This window comes from Cordyceps fumosorosea (assembly GCF_001636725.1).
Source record: "Cordyceps fumosorosea ARSEF 2679 chromosome Unknown scaffold_24, whole genome shotgun sequence".
In the NCBI taxonomy this organism is placed as follows: domain Eukaryota; kingdom Fungi; phylum Ascomycota; class Sordariomycetes; order Hypocreales; family Cordycipitaceae; genus Cordyceps; species Cordyceps fumosorosea.
Genome location: NW_017387324.1, coordinates 256,342 through 268,322, shown reverse-complemented (window position 1 = coordinate 268,322; position 11,981 = coordinate 256,342). Strand labels below are relative to the sequence as shown.

At 57.3% G+C, this 11,981-nt stretch overlaps 5 protein-coding genes across 5 annotated transcripts; 4 read left to right on the top strand and 1 right to left on the bottom strand.

Annotated features, from left to right (window-relative positions):
- Positions 1–1,677: 1,677 nt before the first annotated feature.
- On the top strand, positions 1,678–2,963 carry ISF_07815 (Glycoside hydrolase, subgroup, catalytic core; the record flags this gene model as incomplete). The annotated part of the gene is made up of 2 exons (XM_018851418.1): positions 1,678–2,820; positions 2,874–2,963. 2 exons carry the CDS (start codon positions 1,678–1,680, stop codon positions 2,961–2,963), a joined length of 1,233 nt encoding a protein of 410 aa, XP_018701434.1.
- A 1,076-nt stretch (positions 2,964–4,039) lies between these two features.
- ISF_07814 (ABC1 domain containing protein) lies at positions 4,040–4,789 on the top strand (the record flags this gene model as incomplete). The annotated part of the gene is made up of 1 exon (XM_018851417.1): positions 4,040–4,789. One exon carries the CDS (start codon positions 4,040–4,042, stop codon positions 4,787–4,789), a length of 750 nt encoding a protein of 249 aa, XP_018701433.1.
- Positions 4,790–6,428: 1,639 nt separating this feature from the next.
- ISF_07813 (hypothetical protein) lies at positions 6,429–7,157 on the top strand (the record flags this gene model as incomplete). The annotated part of the gene is made up of 1 exon (XM_018851416.1): positions 6,429–7,157. The coding sequence occupies one exon, from the start codon at positions 6,429–6,431 to the stop codon at positions 7,155–7,157; it is 729 nt and encodes a 242-aa protein (XP_018701432.1).
- A 616-nt stretch (positions 7,158–7,773) lies between these two features.
- ISF_07812 (Centromere protein Cenp-O) lies at positions 7,774–8,765 on the bottom strand (the record flags this gene model as incomplete). Its single annotated transcript, XM_018851415.1, has 2 exons — positions 7,774–8,630; positions 8,693–8,765. The coding sequence occupies 2 exons, from the start codon at positions 8,763–8,765 to the stop codon at positions 7,774–7,776; spliced, it is 930 nt and encodes a 309-aa protein (XP_018701431.1).
- A 1,090-nt stretch (positions 8,766–9,855) lies between these two features.
- On the top strand, positions 9,856–11,607 carry ISF_07811 (acetyl-coenzyme A transporter 1; the record flags this gene model as incomplete). The annotated part of the gene is made up of 1 exon (XM_018851414.1): positions 9,856–11,607. One exon carries the CDS (start codon positions 9,856–9,858, stop codon positions 11,605–11,607), a length of 1,752 nt encoding a protein of 583 aa, XP_018701430.1.
- Positions 11,608–11,981: the final 374 nt, after the last annotated feature.

Below are 11,981 nucleotides of genomic sequence, written 5' to 3'. Positions count from 1 at the left end.
ATTACACTTATTAAGCGTAGAGTCTTTTGAGTATCAATACAACAATGTTTTGATTAAAGAATATTATTGATCTTCTCACGTTGCAAGCCCCCTACTTTTCCGCAGTGATCCCAGATGTAAGCGAAGCCTGCTGCCTGTCGTCTCGTCGCCCGCACGTGTCAGATCTGCCATGTTGAGAGTGTAACATGACATGACTTGGACTGCTGTGGCGCTGATGCAACCACTTTCAACGTGGGTAATTCGGCCGAGCGCGTCGTCGAGGACTCGTCGCGTGACGCCAACTCGACCGAGGGCCTGCCAGATGGTACACGTGGGAAGCGTGGCATGGAGGTTTAGACGATCTCGCGGTTGCTGGATTTGAAATCATCAACTGGCAGAACCTCACAGGTTGAACGACCTTTGAGATCAGGAGCAGCTCAAGAGCGACCGTCCAACTCCGTAAGTACACGTTACTACAAGTCGCCGCTGGGTGCCGATGCTGTGGACACGGGCGGTATTCAGAAACGCACCAATTTAGTGACAAACTAGGTAGGACAATACAGAAAAGCTTAATGCTAACATTGCTATTGACCCCCACACGGCACAGGAACAGCATCAGCTTTAATGTTGGTACCGTGGGGTTGTCATCGCACTCCAAACTGATGAACAACTTATACAGACGACTCAGACGAACCAACGTCATTCAGTCTCGGAAACTCCGATCGCCATAGGACGGGACCAATACAGCTGACTTGTCCACCTTAATCAGGCGTCTCGCTCTCCGAGTCTTCTGAGCAGAACGACCTTCATTCAGGGGATTTAGCTTGACCATCAGAATGCGGAGACTAAACTAGCCCATTTAGCTTCGCTTACACGTCCATCCTTTCATCAAAATTCTTGATATCAACAATTAATTAAAGCCATCCTCAGAGGAAATCAAAGGGGACGGGCGACAGAGCAGGCTAGTGCAGGAACGTCGCATCTATCCGCCCCCCTTCGTCCAACGCCGCTTCTTGGTCTTCCTTCCCCCATGACAATCGGCGCCACCATCGCCAACACGGCTGGAACGGCACCAATCAATTAGTTAACTTAGTTTATTGCGCGAGTCCTCCTTCTTTCTTAGTAGTTACATCCCCCCTGTTTTTCCTGACACCTGCCAAATCTGCAGCGGGCCGGGCGTTTCCCCAGTTTAGCTGCCGCACCATAGACATGCACCTCCTTCGTCGCCCAAACTCGACCGACCCCGACCGAATCGACCTTTATCGGCCGCCAGCAGGCACTTTCCTCTCTCGGCGCGCGCAGATGACGGTCGGGTCGTCCAACGTGTAACGTCTCCTTTCCAACCCCCCGTGGCCGTGATCCGCTCCAGCTGGGCGGCCTCGCTCTGGAATGCAACCCCCCCCGAACGCGGCGCCGGGGCTTGCATCTCAGAAGGGCAGGTCAGGATGACGTTCGCGGTGTAATCGGGCCATTGAGAATGTTCAACACCTCTAATCCGTCAGTTCGGTTTTTGAAGATCATTTTGTGAAAGTATAAGTACGCTGAGACCGTGCCGGGTCACAATGTTGATGGCTCGTGGACTCTCCCAGGCGTTGATCAGCAAAACACCAATCACAACACATTCCTTTTACTCTCCTCGTTTGTATATATATTGATACTGCACGGTATCCTTCCCCCCAGCCTCCCGGATAACTCACCATGCGCTCCTTGTCCTTCCTCGCCGGCCTCGGGCTCACCAGCCTCGTAGGGGCATCCCCTCTCCTCTCCACGCGACAGGCGCCGTCCGGCGCGCAAAACGTCGTCTACTGGGGCCAGAACGGCGGCGGCACCATCGAGAACAACGACCTCGGCGCGTACTGCCAGTCCAACTCGGGCATCGACGTGCTCGTGCTGTCCTTCCTGTACCAGTTCGGCCGCGACAACAACATCCCCTCCGGCACCATCGGCCAGTCGTGCTTCATCAGCAACGCCGGCCAGGGCCAGAACTGCGAGGCCCTCACCGCGGCCATCAGCAAGTGCCAGGCCGCCGGCGTCAAGATCGTGCTCTCCCTCGGCGGCGCCACCAGCTCCTACTCCCTGCAGAGCCGCGCCCAGGCCGAGCAGATCGGCCAGTACCTGTGGGAGTCGTACGGCAACTCGGGCAACACGACGGTGCAGCGGCCCTTTGGCAGCAACAATGTCGACGGCTTCGACTTTGACATCGAGGTCAACGGCGGCAGCAGCCAGTACTACCAGTACATGATCGCGACGCTGCGGGCCAACTTTGCCAAGGACTCCTCCAAGAAATATGTGATTACGGGCGCGCCGCAGTGCCCGATCCCGGAGCCCAACATGGGCGAGATGATCGCGACCAGCCAGTTCGACTACCTGTTCGTGCAGTTCTACAACAACAACAACTACACGGTGCCGTGCGCGCTGCCCATCAACGGCAACGCCCCGTTCAACTACAACAACTGGACCAGCTTCATCGCCTCCGGGCCCTCCAAGGACGCCAAGATCTTCATCGGCGTGCCCGCCTCGACGCTGGCGGCCAACGGCGGGCCCGGCGGCGCCACCTACTACGCGACCCCGGAGCAGCTGGCCACCATCGTCAACGACTACAAGAGCGACGCCCACTTTGGCGGCATCATGATGTGGAGCGCGGGATTCTCCGACTCGAACGTGATCAACGGGTGCACGTACGCGCAGCAGGCCAAGCACATCCTGGTCAACGGCGGGCCCTGCGGCGCCGACGGTCCGCCGCCGCCGTCGACCACAACGAGCACGCCCCCCGTTACGGTCCCGACGAGCTCCGCGCCGCCCGGGTCCTCCCCGACCGACACCGTCCCGCAGTGGGGGCAGGTACGAATGGATGCCGGAGACAGTGTGTGAGATTGGTGCTGACGATGAAATAGTGCGGCGGAAAAGGATATTCTGGACCGACAGCGTGCCAGGCCCCGTATACCTGCAAGGAGTCGACTCAGTGGTGGTCGTCTTGCCAGTGAGGCGTGTGAGGACAGTGGCGCTCTAGATGTATGTAGCGGAGAGGTGCAGGTGATTTCATCCGATGCGAGCAGCTAGAGGTGTAGCTTCATGTATATATTGTTATTTCTTTTCAACACGACTTTCAACACCAGCTCAGTGGCGGAGGCAGAGACGCCGATACTGTCCAGTTGTTTCGTCCGGAGTCGCTCGAGGAGTAATGCGTGAATCGAAGTGTCGAGGTCGGTCTAAGACGTTTCTTATATACCAGTCTCTTATTGTGGTTGCCGAACAAGCGAATTTGTCAAAACGACGATCCTTGTCCACACCTGACTCGAGTGCAACATTGCGACCCCCTTGCTTGTGGTGAAGTCTGCCAGCAGGGGATCGGATTGTCGATATTCTCGGGCCTCCTTACCCTAGAGTGAGCACGACAACTACATCAGCCGGATTCTTCTAGGTTGGTAGAAGAGAACATTAGGACCCTCAGCACTCGGGATGGCATTTAACAGCATGCCTGTTTGTTGCGAAGTCTATGAGCTGAAAACTTGGGTTTGGCGGTATGTCCATAAATTTCCGCCCTCAGAACGATGCTCTTTGGCACTGGTTTGTAGCACATGCCTGTTTGTCCTCTGGGGCTGGATTCATCACAACGGGCCAGGCAGGGCCACAGCTAGATCCGGTTTCGGTAGGATTCATCCTAACTTGGCAACGCAAAATTACAAGGGGACGAATGTCTCAAACCAGCCACGTCTAGACTCTTTCGGGCGTTTGGTCTCTTTGGAAAGTGAGAGGTGCAAAAAGAAAGCAGATGGACGCGGGGCGGCGAGGGAGGGTTTGTGTATGCAAGGGCATCAATTAGCTCGAGATGAACGAAAAGCGGGCTGTGGTGGTGATAATATTGCGCACTGTAGACTCGGGCTGTAAATAGACCTACTACACAGTGCGCCTTCGTGGATGCGGCTCTTCTTACTGTACGGACTTGGCCCGCAGCCACATAAATCGCACCTGTCAAATCAGAAGAATTTTTTCGACCATCCCATTTCCCTCCCTGTGTCTTATTATAGATCGGGAAAATCGCGGAGCCGCTTCCCAGAACATGCACCAGCAGCCAAGAGATCGATCCGAGGAGGATTCCCTCTTCTCGCAAGGGAGACTTCAGGCTGCAGAGCTAGACCCAGAAGCCCTCGCCATGGCTGCTCCCTCCGACCCTTTGGACGATGTCTTTGGCGCAGACAACGATGCCCATCCCCATGACGTCGCGCCTCCAGCGCCAGCGTCCACGCACCCGACGGACATGAGCCGTCTGCAGGCCGAGCACAGCACCGCGGGCTACCGCGAAGGCGTGTCCGTCGCCAAGGAGGCGAGCATCCAGCCGGGCTTCGACGAGGGCTTCAGCCTGGGCGCGACGATCGGGCAGGCCGCCGGGCATCTCCTCGGCCTCCTGGAGGGCATCAGCGAGGCGCTGGCGCCCGCGGGCGGCGACGCGGCGGCCGAGGCGGAGCGGCTGCTGGGCCAGGCTCGCGAGGAGCTCAGCACCGGGTGTATTTTTAGCCCTGACTACTGGGCCCCCGACGGGAACTGGACCTACCCGGTTGGGCCGACGGGCGGGCAGCAAAGGGAGACGGAGGAGGAGGAGGAGGAGGAGGGGGGGGTGCTGTTTCCTGACGTGGCGGCGGCGCACCCCTTGATCAGGAAGTGGACTGGCGTGGTCGACGGGCAGGTGAAGCGGTGGAATATCCGGCTTGACATCCTGCGCGACGAGACGGGCCCCAGGATGGAAGTCATCTCGGATGAGCAGACCAAGTCGAGTCTCGTGCAAAAGACGAACAAGGCACTGGACTGGTGAAGGACGTGGGGTCGTTATGCTTTCCCTGAAAGTCATGCGGTGGGAAGTAAAACAATAGGATGTTGCATCTCTGTGTTGTTTGAAGGGTTGTGTCGATAGATTGTGACACAAACATGAAAGACACCGACAAACAACTCAGCCCGGTTCTAAGAATGGCAACAGCATCAAGTCAAAGGAAAGAAAAACAAAACAAATAAGAACCGCCGCCCACGAAGCCGATTCTCTATGCAGGTCGCTGCCTGCTTTCTCCTACGTGGCGTTGAAACAACGCAGGGCAAAACAATACAGAAGGAAGCACAACAAGCCACGGCTGCGTCGTTGACGGCTAGTCGAGACATGTATCGGTGTCTTCGCAAAAAGCCAGGGAAAGCTACCACCGAGGTCATTTTGTTCTCTTTTTTTACTTTGTCGTCGCTGCCCTTCCTTTGAGTCACTTGCTAGCCTCGAAACGGCGCAGCAGGGCCCTGTCGGTAGTTGCTTTTTCGACCCCACGGATCGCCTAGATCAGGCAAGATTTGCTTCTGGCAGCTGGCGTCCCGGCTAATAACACCACCCTGTCCCTGGCTAGCCAACTTCTCGTGTTCTGCCGCTCTTTTGCAAAGGGGCAAGACAACCTGTGGGAAAGGGAGAAACACGGGCTAATAATCTTTTCCAGCTTGAAGCTGGAAATTGGGACTTGATGCCTGAGACATTGCTTTGTCCCTTCAGAATTGGACGTTCAGCAGTCCTGATAAGAGCAAAATACAAACGTTTCAAGCGAAAATGTCTCTTGGGACCAAAAGAAAAGAAGGATTTCTAGCCGAAAGCTCTACAGATATTCCAGTAAAGATATGGAACATGGAAATACTGCCACTTACACGTGGATGACCCCACGGTGTGGCGGTGGAAGTATGACAGGGACAATGCGGACCTTCCTTTTCCAAGCCGGTCGATTTTACGTGCAAACCACGCAACATGCGGACAGAGATCCTTCTTTCTCAGAGCTGGCCTGCAACAACAGCACGCCACTAACGCAGGTCCCAGTTGACTTGGAGGTTGGCGTTGGGATCCGATATGCCGGACGCAAGCCCTTGGCGTTATTTGCGCCCGGGCCCTTTTTTACCCCGATGGAGCCCATCTCTAAGACATGCCCGCAAAAGCTGGGGGCGCCGGGGAACACATCGACCCTGGGGCAACAAGTTGGCCGTACGAAACGACGACCAGGGCGTATTACCGGCGTGGAAAAGGGACAGGGCAGGATGCGGTCAAGTGGAGATGGGTAATAACAAAGGGAAGTGCCCACAACTCGCATCGGGGGGCCGGCATTGGACGGACTACTTCGTACCAGCGTGTTTGCCTTGCAGGAGCAGGCACAGAGGGAGAGGGGGAGTAAACGATGCCAACATTAGGGGAGAGCCAGAGAAGGGGGTACGGGATCGCGGCAACAATGTTTCTTCTGTCCGGATCCTGAGCACATCAGTTATTTAAGCCGACTCTCATCCCGCCCTCTCTGTGTCCGACTCTCCTTCACCCAACAGCAAACGACCAGCTTGAACTCTCAGAACTACTCTCACCCATACACTCTTTTCCAGTTCTACACACTCGCTTACACGCCTTCAAGCCTCTTCTTCAACCACCAATACACACACACACATTCACAATGAAGTCCTTTGCTGTCGCCGCCGCCCTCATCTCCGTCGTCGTCGCCCACCCGGGCCTCCTCGACGACATGTTGGGCAACGAGGGCCTCGACCAAAACATCAAGCTGCCCGCCGGCATTGAGATCAACCAGTCCCTAGGCCCCAAGTACCCGCCCCCCTCTGGCCGCACCAACGTCTGGCACCCTTCGCACCCGGACATCGACATGGACGGCTGCGATGCCACCGATGACGACTGGCACTACGTGCACCCGTGTGAGACCTGCGAGCACGGTCACCACACCTGGACCACCTCCACGGCCACCTCCGTCGTCACCAAGACCGTCATCGACTGCGCGCCCACCGTGACCGACTGCCCGGCCCGCACCACCGCCGTCACCACCGTCACCACCACCATCTGCCCGGCCACCAACACCGCCGCCACTCTTACCACGGCCACCGTGACCCTCCCCACCGCCCCCGTCCGCTACTCCAGCACCACCGAGGAGGTCGTCACGGAGACTCCCTGCCCGGAGACCACCACCGTCGCCCCCCCTCCCGTGACGCAGACCCCCATCTGGACCACCGCCCCGGCGCCCCCTCCCACCAAGGCCCCCGTCCCCCCGGCCTCGGTCGCCCCTCCCGTCGGCGGCAACAACACCTGGACCCAGCCCCCCGTCATCGTCAACGGCGGTGCCCAGGCTCAGATCGGCCTCTTCGCCGCTGTTGCCGCCGTCGCTGCTCTTCTGTAAATACAAAAAAGAAGCAACCCTTGTCGGCCTTGCTCATCCTGGGATTTTTTTTTCCCTCCCATGGTTGAGAGAGGTTGGCAACACTCAAACTCATGAAAGTTTATGGCAACTATATACCTTGCAGAGCGTACTCTCTGCGACAACATCACAGAAGTCAAAAAGCATCCCCACAATGTTTCATATCTGGGAGGCAAAACTTTTCTTTGTGGACATCTCTTCCGAATTTCTTCTTTTACTTATTTACATAACCTACGGGGCGGTCTCGCCGGCGGTGAGGTTTGGGGAACTGGCGTGATTGGGTTACGATTTTTTAAAAGGCACTTGGGCGGTTGGCCTGATTCTATTGTACTTTAAACTTTTGATTGAACAATAACCAGTGGTTTTCACATATCCTGTCCTTATATGGTGAAAGCTCTTGTAAGGTCTTTCTTTCCTTGTCTAACTCGCAAGATGCGTAACATACATGCTAGCTAAAGCCCCCCTGCTAGTCCGTCCCCTCTCTGTCTCTCCATATACTCCGCATAAGCAGCCTTCCTCTTGAGTTGAAATATTGTAGCGTACATTAATCATGAATCGTTTAAACATTATAATCTATACACACACACCCGTCCCCGCATCACGCCGCCGCATAGCGCTGCAGCTTCCGCGCAATGTCGTCCACGCCGTCGCTCGCGTCGCACAGCATCCTCGTCATCCGCCAGTCCCTCCCGCCGTGCGGCCCAAACACCACGAACCTCTCCACCCTGCCGTCGCGGTCCATCAGGATGCGACCGCTGCGCCCGTCCGCCCACGCGAGCTTGACGTGCTTGGCCTCGACGTCCGCGATGCCCGCCTCCACCACCTCCCGCGCGCCACCCGCCGTCGTCGACCGCCTGCTGCCCTTGCGGGCCAGCCCGACCGTCTTGCGCAGGTCCGCGGTGAGCCCCAGGCGGTTGTGGAAGCGCGCGATCTCGCGGCGCAGCGCGCGCGCGAACCGGCCCAGGTCCTGCCGCGTCTGGGCGGGGGCGTCGCCGGCGCGAGGCGGGGGCAGGTGCCGCGCGGCGAGGCCGGCGAGAGGCACGGCGGGCGGTACGGTGTGGCGGTGGACGCGCAGGTGGTGGGAGGAGGACGGGTCGTCGGCCCAGGGACGGTTGAGGAGGACGTAGTAGGGGCGCAGGAAGTGGCCCTGGGACATGACTTCGAAGCGCAGGCCGAGGACGTGCCCGCGGTCGACGGCGTGCGGGTCCGGGTCGCGCACCTTGAAGGCGGTGACGGGCGCGGCGATGCGGTAGGCGCACTGCTGCATGTAGGCGGCCTGCTGGGCGGAGCGCTTCTGGAGGGAGGCGGCGGCGTGGGGGGCGGGTCGGAGGGCGGATTTGAGGAACGAGGAGGTGTTGGAGGTGGCTGCGGAGGCGTCTTGGATGATGTTTTGTATAGGTGTCGAGGATAGGATGGTGGAGCACTCGATTTGTAGGCGTTTCTTCATGGCGGCGACTGTGATGGGGGATGTTTGGTTAGCTGGGGGATAGTGACGAAACGGGCGACAGGAACCGTACCTCGTTTTTTCAAGGAGGCAATCTCCTTGTCCAAGGGATCGGTCGGTGGTTGTGTGTTCTCTTGCTCTTCCATTGTGACAGCGCCCGACTTTTTTTTAGAGTTTGTCGAGCTGTAATCGGAGAGGATGCTTGATGATTGTCACGATCAAGAAGTCGCGTGTTGTTGACGGAACGGGACGCGGTAGGGCGCAGGGCGATAAGATAAGAACCCAAGCTGGGGGCGCCCCACAGGCTTGGCTGCAGCGGGGAGAGGAGAGGGCTGCGAGGCTGGCAGGGGAAGGGCTGGGATTGCGGCAGCTTTTACATGATATTTCTTGATAATATAAAATTCTCAGTTTTTTTCTCCGAAAGCATCATCATCAGTTTTGCGATTCTAATATCCTACATCTGCTGTCTCGGCCCCTACAGACGTCTAACCAGGGCGTGACGCCTAAGACCTTCAGGTACCAGGTACATGCTCCAGGGGGTGACAAGCGCTAAATGCGGGGCCTCCGGGGCAACCTTTTTGGGCCTTGAGGTTCTCGAATCCTCATGATTCACGGACTTTTTCCACAGCAACCACATCTTGGCCTCATCTCTTGGCTGATGGAGGATTTCTGATTTGCACTCTGGCTGGCCTCTTCTTTTTTTTCTTCTTGCGTTGTCTCCGACAATTTCTTCTCCCCTCATCCGTTGGCTAGCACCAGGTGTTTGCCCAGCAGTTCACGGCCGACGCCACCTCGAGCGAAAAGCTTCGTCCACACATTTGTAAGCCCTTGAGGCCACGGTAGCGTCGCCACGCAGCCCGACAGCCCAGAGCGCGCCAGCAGTGCGATAATCGCCGCCTCGACTTCTTTCGAATTCTCGACGCTAGTTTGACTTTACATTCATTCCATCTTTAACTTTTGATATTTCTTTCTCGTTTCGACTCGATTTTACTACTTGGTTGCGGCTGCTTGCTAGCTGAGACCACACTCCCACCTGCCAGTACATGTTCCGTTAAGACTCGAGACCACCACTACACGCTCCAACCGCCTTGCCTTTGTTTCACGGGCGCCATTGAACCATATCTGCCTTCCGACAGCTCCGTCCTCGATCCGACAGTTACAGAAAAATAAAAAAAAAAGCAAAGGAGCCTGGGACCTGCCATCCCTGTGCTCCATCGATCCGCGGCCACATCTCCTATGGGGGCCAGAGCGCGACGTCCACAGCCGCGCAAGGAGAAGAGCGCTTCGCCCTTGTCCATCAACACCAACGGCGACGCCAACACCAACGGTAACGGCAAGGCCGCGCGCAAGCACCAAAACGGCACCATGAACGCCGGCGTCGAGATGCGCCGTAAAACGGCCAGCAATGACTCGGCCGCCCTCACCTCCAACTACATGGCCCGCGATTCCTTCTCTCTCGACGACCCCGTGCCCAAGAGCCCGGCCGCCAACGACGCCGGCTTCTTCCAGTTGCCGCTGCAGGACCAGCGCAACTTCATGCTCCTCGTCCTGCTCTACTTCCTCCAGGGCATCCCCATGGGCCTCGCCATGGGCTCCGTCCCCTTCCTGCTCAAGAACCACATGTCGTACAGCGAGATTGGCGTCTTCACCCTCGCCTCCTACCCTTACTCGCTCAAGTTGCTCTGGAGCCCCTTTGTCGATGCTGTCTGGAGCCCCCGCTTCGGCCGCCGTAAGACCTGGATCGTCCCCATCCAGTTTCTCTCGGGCTTCGGCATGCTCTGGCTCGGCAGCCACGTCGAGACCATGATGGCCACCACGGGCAAGCCCGGAGGCCCCACCGTCTGGTCCTTTATGTTATGGTGGTTCTTCCTGGTCCTCATGTGCGCAACGCAGGACATTGCCGTCGACGGCTGGGCCCTCACTTTGCTCACCCCCAGCAACGTCTCCTACGCTTCGACCGCCCAGACCGTCGGCCTGACCGCAGGCCACTTCATGTCCTACACCGTCTTCCTCGCCCTTAACGCTTCCGACTTTGCGAACAAGTGGTTCCGATCCGTCCCCTCCGATGACGGTCTCGTCTCCCTCGGCGGCTACCTGACGCTCTGGGGATGGATGTACATCATCGTCACCATTGGACTCGGCTTCTTGAAGCGCGAGGAAAAGTCGCAAAATGAGGAGGGTGTCTGGGAAGTATACAAGATCATGTGGGGTATCCTCAAGCTCAAGAACGTGCAAACCATCATCATTGTCCACCTGATTGCCAAGATTGGCTTTCAGGCCAACGACGGCGTCACCAACCTCAAGCTCCTCGACAAGGGCTTCGGCAAGGAAAACATGGCCCTGACCGTGCTGATTGACTTTCCTTTTGAGATTGGCCTCGGCTACTATGCAGGCATGTGGTCGCAAAAATACGGTGCCATGAGACTCTGGGGCTGGGGCTTTGTCGGCCGCCTCGGTGCGGCCCTCCTCGCCCAGCTCACCGTTGCCATCTTCCCCGCGGAGGGCGTCACGACCTGGTATCTCATCATCGTCATCCTTGAGCACATCATCTCGACATTTACCAACACCATCATGTTCGTCGCCGTCTCCGCCTTCCACGCCAAGGTCTCGGACCCCGTCATCGGCGGCACCTACATGACGCTGCTCGCCACCGTGTCCAACCTGGGTGGGACGTTCCCGCGATACTTTGTGCTGCGTCTCGTCGACGTCTTCACGGTGGCCACCTGTCATCCGGGCAAGCACGCGAGCAGCGCGAAGCTCAAAGGCCCCCTGGTGACGGAGGAGTTTTCCTGCGCCGTCCAGGCCGAGAAGGAGCGGTGCCAGAACGGCGGCGGCGTCTGCGAGATGACGCGTGACGGATTCTACTGGGTCAACATCCTGTGCGTGCTCTTTGGCGCGGCTACCTTTTTCTGGTACATCAAGCCCAAGGTGCGCCAGCTCCAGGCTCTACCTCTACGGGCGTGGAGGTTGTCGCCGGGCAAGCAATAGCGACCGGGGCATGTATGTATGTCTATATGAGAAGAAACAAAAAGGGGACTCGTAAACATATAGCCAAGTAATGTTAGTCATCTAGAGAATAATTATATATGAAGAAAAAATGGAACGCGTTCGTACGACTTATTCACTGTGCAAACGGGTTGCTGCTGCCTTAACACTATGTTTGGATCTGCCCAGGCGGGTAACCCCGCAACCTCTCCTCGGGCCGGCACACGGTCATTCTTCACCCTCATCTATGCAAGCAACAACCTGAGCTTGAAAGGGGCATCGAGATTGTTCTTTATTTCGCATAGAGGCGAAGATCAGCAAGTGATAGCTTCTGTGCTTTGTCATCCTTTGCAAGCAAGTAACTTTGGTACGACTGC